Raw genomic sequence first — 21,550 nt, 5'->3', positions numbered from 1 at the left:
CTGTACTCTTTCCAATTTTTCCACATCCTCCTTGTAGTGTGGGGCCCAAAACTGGACACAGTACTCCAGATGAGGCCTCACCAATGTCGAATAGAGGGGAATGATCACGTCCCTTGATCTGCTGGCAGTGCCCCAATTTATACAGCCCAAAATGCCGTTAGCCTTCTTGGCAACAAGGGTGCGCTGTTGACTCATCCAGCTTCTTGTCCACTGTAACCCCTAGGTCCTCTTCTGCAGAAAGGACTGGTCAGGAATGGTTTAGATGCTACTTAGTCATGAGTGCAGGAGATTGAACTAGATGACCTCTTGAGGTCCCTTGTCGTATGGTTCTATGGTGTTTCTTTCTTTTGCATATTTTCTCTTAACTGTTTTCACATGAAGCATCTAGTTGAGCATTGCAGTTCCCAGGGTTGTTTTGTGCAAGGATCTGCAAAGAATAAAAGAAAAGAAAATTCATAGCAGCTATATTATTGAAGAATTCGAAAAGGCTGCAAATATACCTCTTTTTAACATTGTTTTGCATCTAAGATTCCATGCTGTAGCTCTTGATTTATTCTTGCATCACCCTTCTGCTCTGCTTTTCTGTGGGAGGCGCAAGGGTTGTGATTTACCTGTTTTTTGTAGTCTTGTTAGGTAGATGTAACTAGATGGTGATGTGGCTATAGGAATGGGGAGAAGCCAATAAAAGATCAGTATGTAAATTTCTTTAATTACCGAACTATTATGGAGATGAATCACTAACTTTGAACAGTATCTTTATGCTCTGATCTGTATTTACATAGTATCTTTCATCAAAGGATTTCAGAGCACTTTACAGACAAGATTTAATCTCACAAGTCACTTAAGCAGTAATATATTTTATTCTCCATTGTGAACGTTTCCTTTATGAAGTCTTACAACATGACAGAATGCATTTGAGTAAAATTCACCCATAGGATGTGTACTGTCCTGCAGTTCAGTTCATACCCCTAGTTCAGAAGCTGAGTTTATGGCAAACAAAGTGCCTTTCCGCATGTTGACCTCGCTTGGTGACTGGAGAAGAGTATTATTGGAAGCCCACAATGTACAGATTACACAGTTCATTCCCATTCCGCTTGCCCGTGTCTAGTTTGAAGCTGAGAAGGTAGATAATCTGGATATCAGTGTCAATGTTCTCTCTTACGCTACAGTTGTAATGTTCCTTTCTTTTCTTCTCTGGAGGACTCTCACTATGTTAGAAATGAGCCTAGTAGTGGAGGTGGAGACTCAAGTGAGAAAATAGCATAGTGTTTACAACAGGGGACTGGTTATCATGACATTTACATTCTCTTCCCTGCTTTGCTACCATTCTGCCTCTTTTTTTCTCCATGTGGAAAAGAGGGATCATGGTAGCCTACCTTGTAAGGGATAATGAGGCTCAATTAACATCTGTAAATGTGCTTTGAAAAGTACCCTATAAATGCATACTTCATATAGATTTGCCTGAAATGACAGAAGATAAGAGCTGCTTACAGTCTAACCAAAGTCTGGACAAAAGAGGTGGGTGTGAGAAGGAAGGCATTTAGCTTTCGTGACTAATTTGGAGCTGCTCTGAAATAATTTGAGTACTGTACGTTGACTTGGTTACTGGTTTGTTTTCTGTATGAATAGTTTGTAATATCATGAATCCGTCAGAGAGGGGGCCTTGTGTTCCTACCTGTATCTAAAGTGCTTCACACACTGCTGTGATACACGTAAATAGCAATAGGGAGGGAGGACAAAGTTAGGCAAGAGGTGGTACCATGCAGGGCCTCAAATGTGCTTGTTTGGACTTGAAACCAATGAAGGGATTTTTGAGAAGAGAGATGAAAATCAACTTTTAAGTAGAACCCTACGTGGATACAAAAAATTTTTTATCCACATCCGATCTGCAGACATGGTCCGCGGATATCTGCAGATCTCTGCTTTTAAGTATTTTTCTAATTTTCAAACTTTGCACTTGTAAATGTCTCTGGTACTGAACTGGAGGTATGGAATTATTGATGAGGAACTGAATCAGGGTCGCCTGTGGTTTTGTAGTTCAAGATTCAGATGGTTTACTAGTGTGTCCATCTGCTGTTGCCAGGTGTGATTTCCCAAAAGAAGAGGTATGGTGTTTAAGCCCATAGTCCATTTGATGTCTGCCAAAAAGCAAAGATAACAAGGAAATGTTGCTGTCTAATGTGTCTGCTGGTTGTGTAACCAGGCACTTCATGACTTATGCCATACTGCCTCACAGTAGAATCTCTTAGAGCAGTTCAGTGTCAAAGTATTCTCTTGCCTGAACTTTGGAGATTTGCTTTGTCATTCTCCTGCTATTTTTCTATGTTGTTACTTTCATTTTCTGTTTAGTCTCTAGAAATTTCCTTGAATCCTCCATTGTGAGGGGCCAAGCATTTTAAAAAAGCAAAGCAAAACCCAGCTGTTTGTGTGGAGTGTGGACTGGCAGGCAGATAGGGTGACCAGACAGCAAGTGTGAAAAATCGGGACCGTGGGGGAGCGGGTAATAGGAGCCTATATAAGAAAAAGACCCAAAAATTGAGACTGGCCCTATAAAATCGGGACATCTGGTCACCCTACAGGCAGGGAGGGAAGGGGTGTGATACCTGGACACACTGGGACAGCAAGTCTGCTTTTCAGCTTGCATCTTGTTCAGTAGGTTTTTTATTAAATGCTGCAGCAGACTCTGAATTGTTTCCCAGTGGCAAAGCAAGCTGATGAAATATGACACAGGGATGGGAAAAGACTTGGCAGAGGGCCTTGATGTACAAATAGCCCACTACCCTCTGAAATATGCTTAGAGCCAAGCAAACAGAAAAGAAAATACTACAGGCTGCTTTCAGAATTGCTGCAGAATTTTCCCTCAAGATCTGTCTTTTGTTTCCTTGTTTTTTTCACCTTGGTGCAATGGTTTTATTGTTTGTGTGCTGCATACTTGGGATCAGACATTTTCGGATGTCTGGAGATTTATCACTGTTTGTGGATCGAGAGGAGGAAGAGCTGTGTGCAGTGATACCATGTCTGGCTACATTAATATCTAACCTTGTGTCAGGGTAATGTGGGGAAGAAATTTCAGTGATGGTGGTAGTTCATGGTGGTAACCAGTTGAGTGAACAGTAACCTTTTGGCATGGCTCCAGCGTGAGTTATGTAGATCTTGTTCAGTGTATAAGCAACAGGAATCTGATGATGTAAAACCAAGCACTTGTCTTCATTTATTAGCTAATGTGACATGCACCCTTCCTGTAGCATTTGGCTGAGCTGGCTGTTTTAAATATAGTCCTATCTTTCCTAACTAGAAAATGCCTAGAGTGAAATAATGGCTTATAGTGTAAAATGCATTGATTGTGTGTCAATGAAAATCTTGCATGGTGGCTATTATGATCAGAGTCTGCTCTGTGCTAGGTAAAGCCTAACAGTAATTAAAAAAAAAAAAAAAGATCCTTATCTGTTTGACTGCCTAAAACTACCTATTATGTCCTGCAGGACATTCCTCCAGTGTCACCTGATGCATTGGGTACGTTCTCCATGACTTAGCCACAATCATGGTTGCATTAACTTGCATCATATTTAACATGTATTTAAACCTAAGCTCTCTATCCCCTCTTCCCCCAGTCCTGATAGCTTCTATAGACATACTTAATTTTCGTGTAAGATAGTTACTCCTTTTGCCTTAAGCACTTAGCTAGTATTGGGGATGAGGGGGCGGTTGCTGTGTCTAGTGGGCTGTTTCCATTATGAGGGGAGATTGCAACCCTGTTTATTTAAAAAGAGCATCAAAACAGCCATACTGAGTCAGACCAATAGTCCATCTAGCCCAATTGTTCTGTCTTCCCTCAGTGGCCAGTGTCAGGTGCTTCTGGCAGTTGGAAGTTTAGGGACACCCAGAGCATGGGGTTGTGTCCCTGACCATTTTAGCTAATAGCCATTGATAACGTTATCCTCCATGAACTTCGATAATTCTTCTTTGAACCCAGCTATACTTTAGGCCTTCAAATGTTCCATGACACAGAGTTCCACAGATTGGTTGTGCATTATGTGAAGAAGTACTTCCGTTTGTTTGTTTGAAACCTGCTGTCTATTAACGTCATTGTGTGACCCCTAGTTCTTGTGTTGTGCAAAGGGGTAAATAACAATTTATCATTCACTTTCTCTACACCATTCATGATTTTACAGATCTTTATCAATCTCTTAGTCATCTTCTTTCTAAGGTAAATGATTCCAGCCTTTTTAGGCTCTGTCTACACTACCACTTAGTTTGGTATAACTGTGTCGCTCAGGGATGTGAATAAGCCACCTGCCTGAGTGACCTAAGCAAGGATGTGGACAGTGCTGTGTTGGGGCTCGTTGGGAGTGAATTAATTAAGTTGATAGAACAGCTCTCTGTCAGCTTAAAGCAGGTACAGCTGTGCCACTGTAAGCTCTCTGATGTAGTCATAGCTTCAATCTCTCTTCATATAGAAGCCGTTCCATACTCCTGATCATTTGTTGGCCTTTTTTGCACCTTTGTCAATTCTAATATACTTTTTTTTTGGTGATGAATGTACACAAACTCCTGCTTCCCTGAACTCATCAGAAATCAAACAGGAGGCAGTTTCTTTGCTTGCTGCTCCTAACCTCTCTTCAGTCACTCTACCCAAAAAGCCCTCTTTGCTTTCTGTCACGGTCATGCTGCAAGTGCTTCTCTTTCTGTTTCTTTGACTTTCTGACAAGCTTCTCTTTACCTGTTCTCTGGGTGGTTCTGCTTACAGACCCACACATTCTACACCAAACAGTATCCAGCCCCTGTGCGTTTGCATTCTGCTCCCAGTGAAACCTCTCTACTTGCATAGGTCAGCTTCTGACAGGCCTTGTATATGGCCTGTTTTTTTTGAGTGGTTGCTCCTATGGACTTGTTTATTTTAATCTAAAGAGGAGCTTAACTGCTTCTTACCTGTATCCTGAACCTGGGGCAGCTGTTACACCCAGTATTTTCAATAAAGCTTCACCCAGCCTTCATTGCAACAGTACCTTTTACCCACTGAAAACTCTCACAGTGGGCCCGCGAGGTATTATCTCTGTTTTAGATGGGTAAACTGAGAGGTTAAGTGACTTGCCTGAAGCTCACATAGTGAGTTAATAGCGTAGCCTGGAATTGAAGCTATGAGTTCTGAATCCTCATGCCATCCTGTGTCCTTACTTTTGAAATTACCGATCAAATGACTTAATTTCTGAAGTATTCACTGTGGCTCTAGAGGCCATAACATTGAATGGTGCTCCAACATGTGTGTACTGCTGCAGGCTTCTACCGTCATCTGATCTGTTGGCTCTTAAGTACACTCTGTCTGAAATAGATTATAAGCAGCGTGGAGCTGGGACTGCGTTCAGGACTGAGTACGCTGTCAGCAGTAAATAAATAGGCTACTTGATTGGAATTCCTGCCATTTTGTGTATAACCATGTATCTTGAAGGCGGCAGGGCCTGTATCATAGCGATCCAGCAATTAAGTAATCACGCATGTGTTTTTTGTGCTTCATCCATCCCACACAGCCAGAGGATCAGAAGACCTAGTACAGGCGAGTCTCATCTTATGCGCATTTAACATGCGGGAATTCAGCTTTGGGCAGTCGGCAAAAACAAAAAGAGAAAAACACTGTATCTGTAGTGCGGGCAATTCTGCCTGGTATTACACTCAATGTCATTTTGACTGTCCGCGATTTTCGCTTTACACGCTGACAGTGGAGCATAACCCTAGCGTAAGATGAGACTCGCCTGTACTCCAAAATTAACCAACGGAACTAATGCTCTTGAATTTTTTTGTTTACCTTTTAAGAGATGGGAGTATATAAGCCCTTGAGAGTGACCTGATTCAGCTGGTCTGTACTTAAGACTGCATTCTATTTTGCTTTCCAGGAACCTACAAGCAGCCATTGGAGCCTACTATGACTTTGAGAGTCCGAACATCAATGTGCCCTCCATGTCCTTTGTTGAAGATGTTACCATAGGAGAAGGGGAGTCAATCCCTCCTGATACACAGTTTACAAAAACATGGAGGATACAAAACACAGGTAAATGAGGGTAAATCTTTCCATTTTCATTGAACTGAGCTGGAAACTTATTGAAACAAAGATCCACTTGTTTAAAATGATCTGTTGTTCTGCAGTAATAAAGTTATTTCATATCGAGGTGTTAATGAAGGGGGAGACTTTCAAAAACACAAGGGGCAGCTAAGTGCCCAAACACTATTGAAAGTCAGTGGTATTTAGGTGCCTACCCTTTTGGTGCCTTTGAAAATGTTCACCTTTTTGGACACTGATGTTTGGGCAAAAGGTAAGCGTGTTACGTTGACAAATGGGGAGTTGTAATTTTGTCTTAGCTTCCTTGAGGAGTTAAGGTAGATTAGTCTGGAGACGTTGTAATGCCAAGGCCTTTATATAGGTTAGAAAGAGAAGAAAGAAAATGTGATGTGATATCTGCTTCCCAGCCCCTTCCTCCTTCTCCCTTCCTCGTTGCCTTTCCCAGGAGGGTTCTTTTGTGTTGGAGGTAACATAACAAGATAGAGCCAGATGGGGGTCTATATGAGTTTAGAAGGACCTTACAACCTCTGTTTTTTTCAGTCCCAGGCTCAATCACTTCAGCAGTTTCCATCCCTCTGAACTGGGTTGATGTTTTCTGTTCCCTTCGTTAGTACAGTAGTTTATTGGGTGTATTTACTTGGAGCTCTGTAAGAACAGTAGCCTGGTAGCACCATTGTATTTATGGGGATGTTCGTTTTCCTGTTCAGACCTTCTGTTTTGACTGGTGGATACCCTGAACATTTCAAACTCGGAAGACAAGGAATTTGTGATGCAAATTCTCAGTCTGAAAGTAAAACCATGTGATCTAGAAGTGGTCCTAAAATTGTTCAGTTGTTTCTGTTGATGGAATTCTTTATTCTTCTAGTTCTTGTTCTATTCCTATGCTGTATACTTCACTTATGAAGGGATATTTAGTTGGGATGATAGTTGTATTGTAGCAACTCTCTAGGAACAGGTTTAGCCTTACTATACTGAATAGAATGGGTGGTGCTCTGGAGCCAGACTGTACACCACTGAAATCAGTAGCTTTGCCACAGACTCCAATTGGATCACGATTAGCCCTGGGGACAGTGTTACCCAATATTCTGTTTCAGACAGATGCACGTGACCAGCTGTGGTGTTCAGTGATCTTTTGAGTTCCCGTCTCTTACTACAGAATTTGCCAAGTAAAGATGAAATCCAAAGGAAGTTCTTTTCTTAGGTATGCATTCAGTACGGGATTTCTTATTTTCAATCTTATCTCTCACTTAAGAAAGGCTCTTCTAATCAGAATCTCTTCCAGCAAGAGGATGGAAACAGTTTAACTTTAAAAAGGGATATTTTTCAGCAAATTAACTCAGCTAATTTAAAATTAAATAAAACAATTCTGAACTTCTTGAAACTCAAGAGCCGCCAGTATGAACTGCATTTCATTTGGTTTTTTTGTGTGGTCTGTACTCTGTCCCTTCAATTAAATGTGGGACACTTTATAGAATCCATGAGAGTGTCAAGAAATCAGTGGAGTTGATGCAACTCTGAGAAGAGATGGTGTAAGCTCAGACTAAATTACTCTCATTGCAAGGCTGTAACAGTTGCAATTCTATTAAAACTGTGTAAATTGTGTGAAATTAGGAACAGAGTAATCTTGTGGCAGTTCTTAGAGGAGAGGATGTGATGCAAGTTTGTGGAGACAACATTCCAGCATCAGGTGAGCCAAAACAGTCATCTCCGTGTGAGTCTGAAGTGAGGCCAGGCAAAATAAACTCTTAGCGCTTATCTACTGAGATGTAATTAAGGGAGGAAAATGAGATCCGTGGATTCAAAGGGAGATAATACTTTGTCCTCGAGTGCTGCAATGACAGGCTGTCATATGAGTAGCTAACCTGTGTATCTGAATTTAATTGTCATGCTTTTGCTGCTTCTGTGCAGAATGATAGCATAACAAGCAAATTACAGCTGTGTTAAAAATCATAAATGACTCTTCTTGCCACAGAACTTGGAGCACTGTATAAGTAATAAGCTAAGCATTACAAAACAAACGTTTTTAAAACCCATCATCCTAAAAACTTAGATTTGGATACAGGACATTAGGGCAAGAAGTGAGGTAAAGATAGACTCAACACTTTGTAAGCTGGGGATCCTATGGAAAAACAGCTGTTGCAGAGAGAGGGTTTAGGTGTCATATTGGACTTTCTGGTGTATATTTGGTGACTGTTTGTGTAAAATGTAAAGGTGACTGTTGAACTCTTTATTTCTAATGTGCAAAACTATTTGGCAAATCTGTATGTTTACTATGTATATAATATATGGACAATTAGTGTCAAATATGAGACATTCTTGACGATGTGGGATAGATCCAGGGGGAACAAGTTTTTCACCTTAGCAACTCCCACGGCAAAGGCACTATAATCTTCTCAGTGGTTGAAGTGGGGTTTCCTAAAAGTCCAGATCCTGTCTAAGCTTCAGAGCCTTTCAGGATGAGGCTGGAAAATACTAGCTCCAAATGAAATTTCCATACGTGAGACCTACTGTTGACTGACAGACGTGTTTCTAGTAACGAAAAGCCCTTTGCTTCCCTGTCCTCATTATCTTTTTTTCCCTTTGTTTTTATGGTTAAGTCATGAAATCCCTCCCACAAACGACAGATGTGCCTTCATGAAAATGTGGATTTTTGTTTTTTTAAAAAAATTCTAGATTAATTGTTAGATGCAGTGAATTTTATGTTACCTTTAAAATTTGTTTCCATTCCTAAAGTTCTTGGGTCTTGTAGAATGTGGGTAGGGATTTGAAGGAAACAGTTCCAACTTAGAATTCCTTGGTTTTTGTGGTTTCCTGTCAAAACCAAACTTTGTTTTGGCTTCCGCCAGGGCTGAAACATTACCTTCTTTTGTAAATTTTGGCTATAACAATACTTCGCCTTGTCCAGACTACACTGTTACAACTTGGTTTAGCTTCAGTCTGGATTAACTACCGTTTTTGTGGTGGTGGTGTTACTGTGCAGATCAGGCCAGTGTCTTACATTTAAAAAACATTTTAATTAATATTTAATATCCAAGGACTGGAATGTTCAAGATTAGATCTTGCTAGGTAGATGCTGAAGTGAAGCCAAGATTCTTAATGATCTTGCAGCAACCCTTGATTAAATGACTTCAGTTCTAAAACATGAAAAAAACAGAGCAAGGCATCGCTTTGAGGGATTTGATGTGGCAGAGCTGCGTTCTGTCTGATGCAGAGAGCAGAGTTGTTGTGTACTCAGTTGGTTGAACAGGTCAATTAGAGTTCTGTAAGCATGTAGTTCTGTTTATGAATAAACTGGTTTCAGGCAGGGGCTTTTTGCCTGTTGCCAAAAACCAAGGTCCAGTCCTCCTGCAGTGTGTTAGTCTTTTTGCAGGCTAGCTGATCTTGTATAATAGCACTAAAGAATCACCCCGATTCAACAGACTTAATTTCATCTCCCAGTCTACTTCTAACTGCTGCAAGCTCCTTTGGACAGTTACTGCAATCTGTCATCTCCTGAGAAATGCATGTACTGAAATAGAATGACACAATCATCATTTTGTTTTAATGGCGCATATCAGCTATAGCACTTGAAGCACATGGCAAACTTAAAGCCATTAAAACTGATAAAAATCACATGTATTATTTAAACCAAAACCATGTTGCCAGGCTGCACACCCTTTCACATAAAAGTTGTCACACTCCGTAACTTCGGCACATCACAGCATAAGGCCTGCTAACCACTCAGATCTTCCTTTTCCAAGGGTCCCCAACCTTCGTGCTATTCTTTCCTGTAGCTGGGTCCAAAGATAGCTGCCCTGGTCCCATTCCAACTATCCCGCACTGATACTTCCTCAATTGATGGTTTTCTCTCTAGATCCAAACCCCACAAATCTTGATTCACTGCCATGCCTCACTGCAGTACCTCCAGAGAATAGCCAACTTTATGGAAGAGTCTATCTCGGTGAATGCTCCTATATGATGTCCCTTGGTCACTAATACCTATCCAGAGTTGCCATTTCAGCACAGGCTTGCAGTAATCATATATATCTGTCCAAGTTTCTCTGCAGCCCATGGACTTCGCTAAACTGCTCCCATTAACTTAGAGCAGGCAGAATGCAATCCCTACAGCTCAAAGACCAAATTTCTCATTCCAGCTCATATCACATTCTCAGAGCAAGAGACTATCCAAATGGCATCTTGACACTGATCTTCACACAACCTCTGGAGCCATACTCTAACTTTTTCAAAGTCATTCTCCACAGTTTTTCCATCTCACCATCCCCTCCTCTTTTGCTGTTGCATGAAGCTGCTGCATCTGCCCTCAAATGAGCTGTTGCATGTGCACCAAATACCACCCTGCGCCATTCCTTCATAGTATACAACATCAGCCCCTAAAACGTCAATCTATACTTGGATCTCAGAATACACTGTCAGAGTTCAGCCACACCATCATGGAGCTGGGAGGGGCTCATTGCAGGAAGGAGAAATAAAACAATATAGAAGATGTTATTTCTAGTTGAAAAGTTTACAAACGGGGAGCACAAAAGCATTTGCTCTTCCCAAGACTGCCAACAAACTGAAAAAGGAACATGACACCCTGGAAGAAAATGTCTTATTAAAATATTTTCAATTATGAGATTGAGGGGGAGGAGGGAGAAAACCAAAACAATTAAGATGGAAAAACTAGCTGGTTATCTTTGAGTGCTACATGTGTCCCCAGCATGGCTAAAATGCAACTGAATGTGTCATCACAAAGTCTCACTCAGATATGTTGATTATTGTTGGACTTTGTTAAACCACGGCTCTGGGTTTCTCAGTTTTTAAAGGACTTGTGCATGTTCTACAGATCTTTCCTTTCAGCTAGTCACGTGCTGGAACAGTTATGTTTTGTATGAAAATCTTTCTCTCCCCTTGCTGTTGTATGAGAACTAGAAAATTTGACTAAGCTGGTATCTGTTAGCCACCTTGAAATCTCCTTGACTGTTCAACAGACCAGTGTAACCAATTTAATAAAATGTTTATCTACTCGAGCAGGCATTTGCCAGAAAAGAAGCCCATGCAAAGTCGCTACAGTTGCATTGTCACTGACACTTTAATACCTTTTTCTGCTTAATCAGGGACAGAGGCATGGCCCCCAGGGGTTTGTCTTAAGTATGTCGGGGGAGACCAGTTTGGCCATGTAAACATGGTGATGGTCAGGTCGCTAGAGCCCCAGGAGATTGCAGACGTCAGCGTCCAGATGTGCAGCCCCAGCACAGCGGGAATGTATCAGGGACAGTGGCGCATGTGCACTGCTACAGGACTCTATTATGGAGGTAAGTTATTCCTCTCTTTGCAGTTCTCTCTTATTTGTAATGCTCCCAAAGCATACAAGGTAGGAGCCTTCATCCTTGTATTGCTGTTGGCCAAATACTTGCTGGTATCCCAGTCACCCTCCTAATATCCAAACGGTAATCTAGAGGTACTGTAACTTTTATTCCTGTGTGTTAATGGAATAGCTGCCAATACAGCACCTCCCTCTGGCAAGGTGTGAGGAGCACTGGGCATTTTATTGTGATAGTGCTTGGTATATGTCCTGTGATAAGTGCTGTCTTCGGCATCCCAGAAGGCCAATGTGTCCAGTATGTTAATCCTGAAGTATATTCAGATTGCATTCCTCATGTTTGTACCAGGAGTAGCAAGATGTAGATCTATCAGATCCAAGAAACTAAACATAGAAAATGAAATGGTTAAGACCTATGAGTTGATCTAGATTATTCCCTTGGGGCCAGTGCTGGACTGTGCTCTATACTTGATCCTTCAGGTTTTTTCTAATTCAGTTTTAAGAGTGGAACAAAAGAGTTTTCACCAGTTTTCATGAAAGACTATTTTACAGTGTAATTGGCCATATCAGGAATTTTTTTGCTCAAGTGAGAGCTGTTCAGTGCTTGGCACTTTTGAAAACTGTGCAGCTTAGCTGGGCATCTAAATATGGACTTGGAAATCTAAGGGTTTATCTAAACTAGGAAGTTGTGCTGATTTTACTCTGTTATAATTAAAGTTGCTCAAATCCTGCCCTCCTTCCCCTAGTTAGGGTACAGTTATAATAGCATAGAAATATTTTACGCTGCATGGCTATTCCCATGGCTGTTCCCAACTATACTGATTCAAAATGATCTAGACACGCAGGAGAAATGATCTAAAGTAAATGGGGTGAAATTCAATAAGGACAAATGCAAAGTATTAGGAAGGAATAATCAGGTGCACACATACAAAATGGGAAATGACTGCCTAGGAAGGATTATTGTGGAAAGGGATCTGGAGGTCCTGGTGAGTCAACAGTGTAACCCTGTTGCAAAAAAAAAAAAGGCCAACATCATTCTGGGATGTATTAGCCGGAGTGTTTAAGCGAGATATGAGAAGTAATTCTTCTGCTCTACTCTGTGCTGATTAAGGAGTATTGTGTCCAGTTCTGAGCGCCATATTTCAGGAAGGATGTGGACAAATTGGAGAGAGTCCAGAGAAGAGCAACAAAAATAATTAAAGGTCCAGAAAACATGACCTACGAGGAAAGATTGAAAAAATGGAATTTGTTTAATCTGGAAAAGAGAAGGCTGAGGGGGAACGTAACAGGTTTCAAATATGTAAAAGGTTGTTAGAAGGAGGGAGAAAAATTGTTTTTCCTAGCCTCTGAAGATAGGACAAGTAAGGGCTTAAATTGCAGTAAGGGCGGTTTAGGTTGGATATTAGGAAAAACTTCTTAACTGTCAGGGTGGTTAAGCACTGGAATAAACTGCCTAAAGAGGTTGTGGAATCTCCATCACTGGAGATTTTTTAAGAGCAGGTTAGACAAATGCCTGTCAGGAATGGTCTAGATAATACTTAGTCCTGCCATGAGTGCAGGGGACTGGACTAGATGATCTCTCAAGGTCCATTCCAGTTCTATGATTCTGTAATTTAAGGCTGGGCTACATTGCAGATATACTGGCAAAACTTAAGTTGGTGAAAAATAAATAAATGGGGGGGGGAGGAAATCATACCCTTAACCAAAATAGTTAGCCCAGTAAAACCTAAATGTAAACCAGCCCTAACCTCATGAACCTAGTTTTGGAAAACGTGGCCTGTATTTGGAAAGTACCTAAAATAGTTTGGGCCCCACCTAAATAATAAATAACTCACTGTCCTCTTCTGCAGGGCACTTCACTCTTTTGAGATTTGCACCAAACATTCACTGATACTAATGGCTAGCAAGAACATTGCAAAAATGATTTTCATGTTTTTTTTTTAAATTTTTTTTGACAGTTAGAGTTCCCTAAATGCATGGTGTCAAATGAGGAATATTAGCACCATGGGACAAAATAATTATCCTCTTCAAAAAATACATGCTTATTGAGAACTGTCAGCAGATCTGAGCTTCCTTTGAAGGGGATGTAATTTATACCTGAAATGAGAGGACAGCTTTCTCTTCTGCTTTTATTTCAGTTCAGGATGTCTGCATAACTGAAGTTCTTTGTTGTTGCAGAGCTATGAAAGAGCATGTGATTTTTATTTTTAAAGGTCATTAGAAATATAGTGTAGGGTAAAGGTTATAAATCTTCATTTGCTTTTTTCATCTATAGCTCTTTCTGATATTTACATTGCTCAGAAACATAAGTGGTGTCATATCAAATCAGATCCATAAAGAGTGAGAGCTTGCTTCCAAGGAACATCCCTCGCCATAATTTATAGCCAGTTCAATGTTGTACACAGTGTGTGGAATTCTTTCCTGATCCCTGTGCATGATGGGATGGTGCTCTGAAGCATGGTTTGATTACCCCTATTTTAGCTGGGATAACTACAGATGATGATGGTCATAAAATTACTAATGATTGGAATGTGGGAATAATTTTATTTGTAGAAGCATTCTTTTGTCTTTTGTTTCTCCAACTGTGGGGCATCTAGAGAGGAAATTTGCTTTCCTGTGATCTTCTGCATATACAATATTTTTTAGATCCCTACTCATGTATTAGTTTCTTCCCTGTTAGAATTTTGAAATGATATGGTGCTTTAATTCCATTAAATGGTGGAAATGGAACTGGCTATTACCGTAGATATCCTTCCAGATATGTGTAGCATACCTAATTTTGACGAGCTCTGAATGTGTGTGCATTGGGAGGATAATTTTGCCATCCCTCAGTTTTCCTCCCTCTCTAACCCACCCCCAAGTTATTAAAACAATCATTCTTCCCCCAGGAGGACTGGAAGTGGCTTCCTATGGAGTGCAGTGCTACTTAAGAGCATTAATCAGAGATGTGTTTTGAAAATAACACAAAGTGCTTCTCCTGGGGCTAAATGTGCTACTTCCACAGCTCTCCCAGCCCCTCAGGATCTAGGGAGCTCCAAATTTGAATTCAGATGATCCTAAACCAGTGGGCTGGTATTGACTTTCTGAATTTTTTGGCTATCTAACTTGCAAGTCATACGCCTGAGACTCTTAACCCATGAATGAAACTGTATTAATGCTAATATAAAGCCATAATAATTGCAAATAAATGGTGCCAGTTGGGTTGGGAAAGGCAATGAAAGCTGGAGTAATGGAAGTAATGATTAGTTCTTCAAGTGCTTGTTCATGTCAATTCCAGTCAGGTGCACGGCAGCCAGAAGGTTTTTCCCCTAGCAGTATCCATCGGGTTGGTCCGGGCACTCCCTGGAGTGGCGCCATCATGACGCTCAATACAAGGCTCTTCCGACCCGCCACCCTCTCAGTTCCTTCTTAACGCCAGCGAGGATTAGTTGAAACTTCCCCTTGCTCTTGTTGTGACAAGTGCATTTGGCAGTCTGTATGTAGTTAGTTAGTACGTACTTTACTTAATTCTTAAGTTTCGTTTGGAGGGGTTTCCCCTCCAGTGCTATCCCAGCACTAGGGCATCCCGTGGTCTCCTGGCTTCAAAGGCCCATCCTAGACCTGCAAGAGCTCAACAAGTTTATGAAGAAACTGAAGTTCTGCATGGCCTCTTTAGCCTCCTCCATCCCTTCCTTGGATCCAGGGGACTGGTATTCTGCCCTTGACTTGACGGATGCGTATTTTCATATAGCAATTACATCGTCCCACAGAAGGCACCTCAGGTTTGTGGTGAGAAGCAAACACTACCAGTTCACAGTCCTCCCCTTTGGCCTGTCAGCGGTGCCTCGTATGTTTACCAAATGCATGGCAGTCATGGCTGTGTTCCTGTGCAGGCGTCAGATACAAGTGTTCTCGTACCTCGATGGCTGGCTGATCAAGGGCCACTCCAGGGCTCAAGTGGAGCCACAAGTCGACTTCATAAGAAAGACATTTGTTGAACTGGGCCTTATCCTGAACGTGGGGAAATGAACGCTCTCCCTTGTTCAGTGGATAGCGTTCATAGAGGCAGTGCTGGACTCGACACACGCCAGGGCATACCTTCTGCAAGTGAGGTTTTGGCACTGGGCAACATCATTTGAAGTCTCGGGCATTTTCCAACCACCACAGCAATGAATTGCCTGAAACTTCTAGGACATGTGGCCTCTTGTACCTATGTGGTACAGCATGCCAGGCTCAGACTCCAGCCTCTCTAATAGAGGAACTGCTGTGTTAGGGAGCATTTATTTCATTAGCTGTTTCAGGTCAAATGGCTAAATTGTGAGCTTGGCAGGTGGGTAAAGGAAATAATTTTTGGGCTACCTTGCATATAATTTTCAGTCTACAGATGTCCACTAATGATGGGGGCATGTCAGAAAGTTTCAAGTCCAAACTTTGCAGTTCCTTTTCAAATAGGGAAGGGGAAAAAAGCCTTAAACATTACATGTTAATCATTCTGGCCTTTCCTGAATTGATGTGTCCTCTAATGCTGGGATAGGACTTGAGGAGTTGCCAGAGATTAACAGCAGATGGCACCACTTCACTGCTTGCCAGACTTTTTTGCGGAAAGCTGCCGACCATGTTGATATAACCGAAAGAAGACTCCTCTGTGGAAGTAATTGGATTTAGTCTACTTTCTTGTGCCTTTTCAGTATCCTAATTGATGTTTCATAAAGGATTTAAACATAGGTAGGATATGGGGGGGGTTGATCACTGATATGTTCATAGATGAATTAAGATGGCTACGAAAAAAGAATATTGGGAGCAGAAAAGGTGCTAGTGAATCCCCTTAGTCTTGCTTAGTAAAGTAAAGGCAGCTAAACCCTGTCAAACGAAGCATGGTGGCCAACTGAGAAGAGACATGCTGTGAGTTGGGCTGTTTGAGAAATACTGGTAAGCTCACTAAACTGTAAAGGAACTTGCTGTCCTCTTTTTCCCAGCCTGTCACTGGCACCGTGTTGCAAGCAGCCCAGCTGCTTGCAGATTAACTTCATCTGGAGGAAAACCAGCAGGTGATTAGAGAGACAAGGTGGATGAGGTAATATCTTTTATTGCACCAACTTGTGTTGGTGAGAGAGACAAGCTTTCAATCCACAGAGCTCTCCTTCAGATCTGGGAAAGGTACTCGGAGTTTCACAGCTAAATGCAAGGTGGAACAGATTGTTCAGCATAAGTGGTTAGCCCATATTCTAAGGCAGAGGTGCCCAACAGGCAGCTCGCAGGCCATACGTGACCCACCAGAGCATTTCACAACGCCTGCAGCCTGCTTCAATGCAATATATTAAAAGTTGATTCATTAATGTTTTGTCATCATGCTTACATCATTTTAGTTTACACCAGTGTGTAAATAAACAATACTGTACACAGAAGCCACCTATCTAAATACATATGAAACAAGCTGAACTTAAAATATAAATCAAGACAAGTGACTGTTAATCTTAGTAAAATAGGTAGAATTTGTTTGGCCCACACAAGGTTGTGCTTAGGTTTCTCTGACTGTCCTGTGTAATAACTTAGGCACCACTCTTCTAAGGGACTATTCAAGATAGAGTGGCCGGTTAACACCTCTGCAGTCATAGGACAGAAAGGGGTCATTGGTGAGTTACAGATGTTTGTAATAAACCATAAAATCAGTGTCTTTGTTCAATCCCTGTATGTACCCCTGAACATTTAAAATGACCTTCACCAAACAAAGATGTTCCACCATTTTGGTCCTTGTTGAGGTGCCTGTCACAACATGCGGTATACCTCATGCAGTGCACTAAATGCCCTAATAGCAACTATGTGGGTGAAACCGGACAATCTCTACACACTCGAACTGACATAGGAAAATGAGACGAAAAACTCCCTATCACCTCTGGGTGAATGCTTTTTACAAAGTGATCACTCTATATCTGACCTCTCAGTCCTCTTCGTTAAAGAAAACCTGCGCAACACTTTCAAATGTTGACCCTTGGAGTTTAAATTCATAACTCTGCTAGACACTAAAAATCATGAACTGAGCAGACACACTAGATTTATGGCTTATTACAACAATCTGTAACCCACTAATGTAAAAACCAGGAAATTCATTTACATAAGTCAGCCCCATTACTCACATACAGTTGTAAGCGCAGCTAGTGTAAATAAGCATATTCTGCAGCAGAAAAGTGAAGGACTGGGAGTAGTCTTCTGGGTTCTTTCAGTCTACCACTCACTCTTGGTCTGTAACTTTAGGCAAGTCTTACTTTCTTAGTGCTTTTATTCTATAGGAAACTAGACTGCATGTGAACCTTTATGTTGTGAGGCCAATAATTACTTTTTTTGTTTAGTATTTGGCTGCTGTCCTGAGTAGCATATACTGTTGCTTCCTTGGCAGAACACTTGCCTTCTTCTCAGAGGTGGAAGGCTTACCTGATGCTTGTAAAACACAGTAAAAATGTATGGTTGAAAAACTCTCAGTAAGTTAAAAATACTATTATTGTATTATGGGGGCAGAAGTGGTCTCCCTGTTCCCCTGTAAGCTGCATCTAATAGTGACCTAAATGACCTTCCCTTTTCACAGATGTCATCTGGGTGATCCTCAGCGTGGAAGTTGGAGGACTTTTAGGAGTAACGCAGCAGTTGTCATCCTTTGAAACGGAATTCAACACACAACCACATCGCAAGGTAGAAGGAAACTTTAACCCCTTCGCCTCTCCGCAGAAGAACAGGCAACCAGATGAAAACAACCTAAAAGACCCTGGGGGTTCTGAGCTAGGCACAATCAGCAAAAACACGTGGGGGCCTGCTCCTGACCAAATTGAACAAGATCAGAACGGACTGTCACAAAACTCTGTAAATCTCTCTCCCAGCAGTCACTCGAACAACTTGTCGGTAGTGACGTACAGTAAGGTAGGTGCCCTGGGAGAACAGGAGAATGGGTAGGTGACAAGACCATGGTGTGTATCATGATTGTCCTTCGTTACAAACTGTGAAGCCCTCCCTTCCATCTCTGCCTGACCTGCTAAGGAAGGGTTTGGATATAAAACTGTCTAACTCTGCCAGCTCCTCATCTTTATATTAAACAAAATAAAACACCCTTTTCATCCAATAGATTCTACTAGGTCCACATTTTAAAAATGCTTCTTGATGTTAACCTAATCTTGTCTGGATGCTGTAACTGATAATGGTTGAAGCCCTCTCCAAACTCCAGTATAGCTAAGAAAAAAGTCACAATATCTTCAGACTCAAATATAGGTGATTTAAAAAAAATATACCCTACACATCTTGGGATTCATCCAAAGAATTTTTTTGCTGTAACAAATGGGCAGGGGAATGCCTGGTTCAACATTTTGGTCTCAGGAGCCACTGTTCAGGAATAGTCAGTCCTAGGACCATTCCTGTTTGTGATCTTTTCTTGTCTCTATAATCATGTTTTAAAATCTCCTTAAGAAGCTTGCTTGATGGATGCTATACAAATAAGTTTGAGTGATATTTTAACTTTTTTTTAGATGCTTGTGTGTACAAATACGTGAAAAATGAATTGCAGGATTATTTACACTTCAGAATCCTATTATTGCAAGAGGCATGTCTAGGTGTGTATTGTCCTCTGTCCAGAATAGTTGATTTTAAAATCCTTTAAACATGCTTAACTGTACTTTACACAAGCTATGTAGGACAAGAACACTCAGTTGCTGTTTGCTTTAATAAAGTCCTAATGTTAGGAACTACAGTGCTGTAGATGAACTGGTTAAATTGCTTGTAATGTACAAATGGATCCATTCTATAGTACCCCACTTTGTACTGAGGTTTCATCTTTGTTTAACTTTTACTTACAGCAGGTACCAAAATAGGAGATGCAGCTGTACAGCAAACTATCAATTGCCCTCTTCATATTATACACCTCAGACCAACAGTTGTATGAGAATTATTGGGTCCTGCTTCAAGATGGGACTCAACAACCTTTTAAAGTTGGAGCTCGATTGCTCAGGGAATTGGGAATGATATAAAGCTTTTCATCTCTAGATTCCAAGTCAAATCCATCCTCGATCAGTAGTGACTGAAAGCTCTTACCGTCTGATTGCTTACTGTGCTTTGGTCCAGGCCCTGGTGGACAGTGGCCTTATCACAAATCATTGTTCGGTCCCTATGAAGATGCCAAGGACTAATGTACCTGTCGACTGAATTCTGCTTATCCCCATAAGTAGCCCCTCTGTAAAAGGCTGAGGAACATCGGTGGGATAATGTGGGGGAAGTAGACCTGTCGTTATTTGTATGATGTATATGTTCTGTATCTAGAGGGCTGCATTTCCAGGATTGATAAATGGACACCTTTCAGAAGTGTTTTAAGAACATGCAAAGAACTGAAATAAAAACTCATTAATTCAGCTGAGATACTGGACTAATTTACCAGTTTTTCACAGCTACAGATGGAATCAAGTCTAATTTACGTAACACATGACAACTTCATTGTCTTAGTCTTAGAATATGTCCACATTTGTAGGTGAAGGTAGGCAGAGCTATGCCAGCTTTAATTTAGCTAGCATGAGTAACAGTAGCAGAGTATATGTGGTGTCGTGGGCTTAGGCATGGGTTAGCAGGCGAGTTCAAGTCCTGCAGAGTCCCTGGGTATGTATTCTAGGTGCTAGATTAAAGCTAGGTAGGTACACCTGTGACCGATCATGCTTTCACTTGCAGTATAAACAGACCCTTGGGAATAAATTTCAGATGAGCTTGAGCATTTTGTGCCTGCACATTTTGGTTGCAGAATTTGGTTATTACATATGTCTACTTGATTGGCATCTTCAGTTGGGTAGGCATGTAACTACTAAGATTTGCACCTGCCATAAAGTATAGGTGCAAAATATCTAGGTGTTGGGTTTTTGGTGGAAACAAATTGTGCTGTGAAAAAGGAGGCAGGGCTATTAAAATGTGTTCTTTAATCTCTGCTATGCATCTTCCCACAAGTCAAAACAACCATATCTTTTGATACAGTGTAGCACAACTGAGTTGCTACTCATTAAGAAGCCCAGACTAGAACAGTGTAAATGTTTTAAGATTTAAATTAGTGTATTGATGAGCTGTATTGGAAACCCGACTGAAATACTAGGTATGTTGGGATAAATGTGGTGTAGCTATTTAAGGATCATCTCTTTCTCATATTGCCTAACTGTCTGGAAGGCAGTGACAGCTAGCATGGTGGTACAGAGATAGAAACAGACAGGAGCTACACCTTGGATGAGCAAAGTTAAAGGAAGAAGCGGCTTATTCCATGGGCAAGGGTTACATTCATCTTAACAGTCTGGGCTAGTTTGTCATTGGTATCCATTTGGATCATGATCTGTTTTGACATGAGTCAGTCTAGACACAGGAGGCAAGTGTAAGGTGGCCAACCTGTCTTCTAGTGATTCCTTCTTCTGACTGACTGGAGTTTAGCTTATCCACTGCTTCTAACTTGTTGTGATACCCATCACAAAAGATCCCTCATCTGCTTTCAGCCAAAAGGTAGCTAATAATAGTTCAGTGGGCTAGCCAACAATCGTGGTTTCTTTTCCCGACATTGAAAAAGATCACAGCCCCACTAATCTGGTCTTGTCTTGCAGTGCTTGTGCACAAAGCTCAGAGTTTTGTTTCAGGCTGCCAAGAGATTTCCACTGTCTTTTGACAGAAGTGGACTGGGCCTTAATATTATTTAATTTGATTAGCTCCTGCTTAGAATACAGGGCCCTTGAAGAGTTTCTGTGCTATTGATCATGCGCTGTTCTTTCCATGGTAAATTGGTATCTAAACACTACCTCGACACTTTAAAAGGTGGCTTTCCAACAGGGGACTGTCAATAGCAGGAACCTCTTTGCTGATCTATGCTTATGTGTCAATGTATTTGGTACCTTTTCTAAAGGAAGCAAAAATGACAGCCTGTTGTTGTGTGTTGAAATGGCTGACAAAGTTGGTGGGAAGCTCCTGGCAGAGTCTGTTGCGTGTTGACAGCATTTTGGGAATGCAGGTGGAGTATTTTTTGTCACATACAGAATTTATTATTGGATTGGCAGAACAATCTAAGACTTCTTGACACACATTACCTTGTGAAAGCTGGATGGATGTGTGATCTATCACCATCAAGAATTGAACACCTACACTGCATGGTGGTTTTTGCTGGGGAGGCACACTACATTCACAATCAAAAGCTCTGTGAGACTCTGGGATGTGCCAAGTAAGAAGCA

At 41.3% G+C, this 21,550-nt stretch overlaps 1 protein-coding gene across 8 annotated transcripts in view; it reads left to right on the top strand.

Annotated features, from left to right (window-relative positions):
* The window catches only part of ILRUN (inflammation and lipid regulator with UBA-like and NBR1-like domains), a 53,571-nt gene that overhangs the window by 18,347 nt on the left and 13,674 nt on the right, over positions 1–21,550 (top strand). For 3 of the 8 annotated variants that reach the window (XM_032792649.2, XM_075064921.1, XM_032792651.2), the window contains exons 2-4: positions 5,889–6,043; positions 11,149–11,346; positions 17,914–18,242. In XM_032792649.2, the coding sequence (XP_032648540.1) occupies positions 5,889–6,043; positions 11,149–11,346; positions 17,914–18,242 (682 nt within the window). Of the gene's footprint in view, positions 1–5,888; positions 6,044–11,148; positions 11,347–17,913; positions 18,243–18,841; positions 18,926–19,168; positions 19,723–21,550 lie in introns of those variants that run through there. The other 5 variants (XR_004375383.2, XR_012655712.1, XR_004375384.2 and 2 more) reach the window with 4 other exon arrangements.

This window comes from Chelonoidis abingdonii, chromosome 4 (assembly GCF_003597395.2).
Source record: "Chelonoidis abingdonii isolate Lonesome George chromosome 4, CheloAbing_2.0, whole genome shotgun sequence".
Taxonomy (NCBI): Eukaryota; Metazoa; Chordata; order Testudines; family Testudinidae; genus Chelonoidis; species Chelonoidis abingdonii.
Note: the sequence above shows the minus strand (reverse complement) of the source record. Positions and strands in the feature narration are given on the sequence as shown.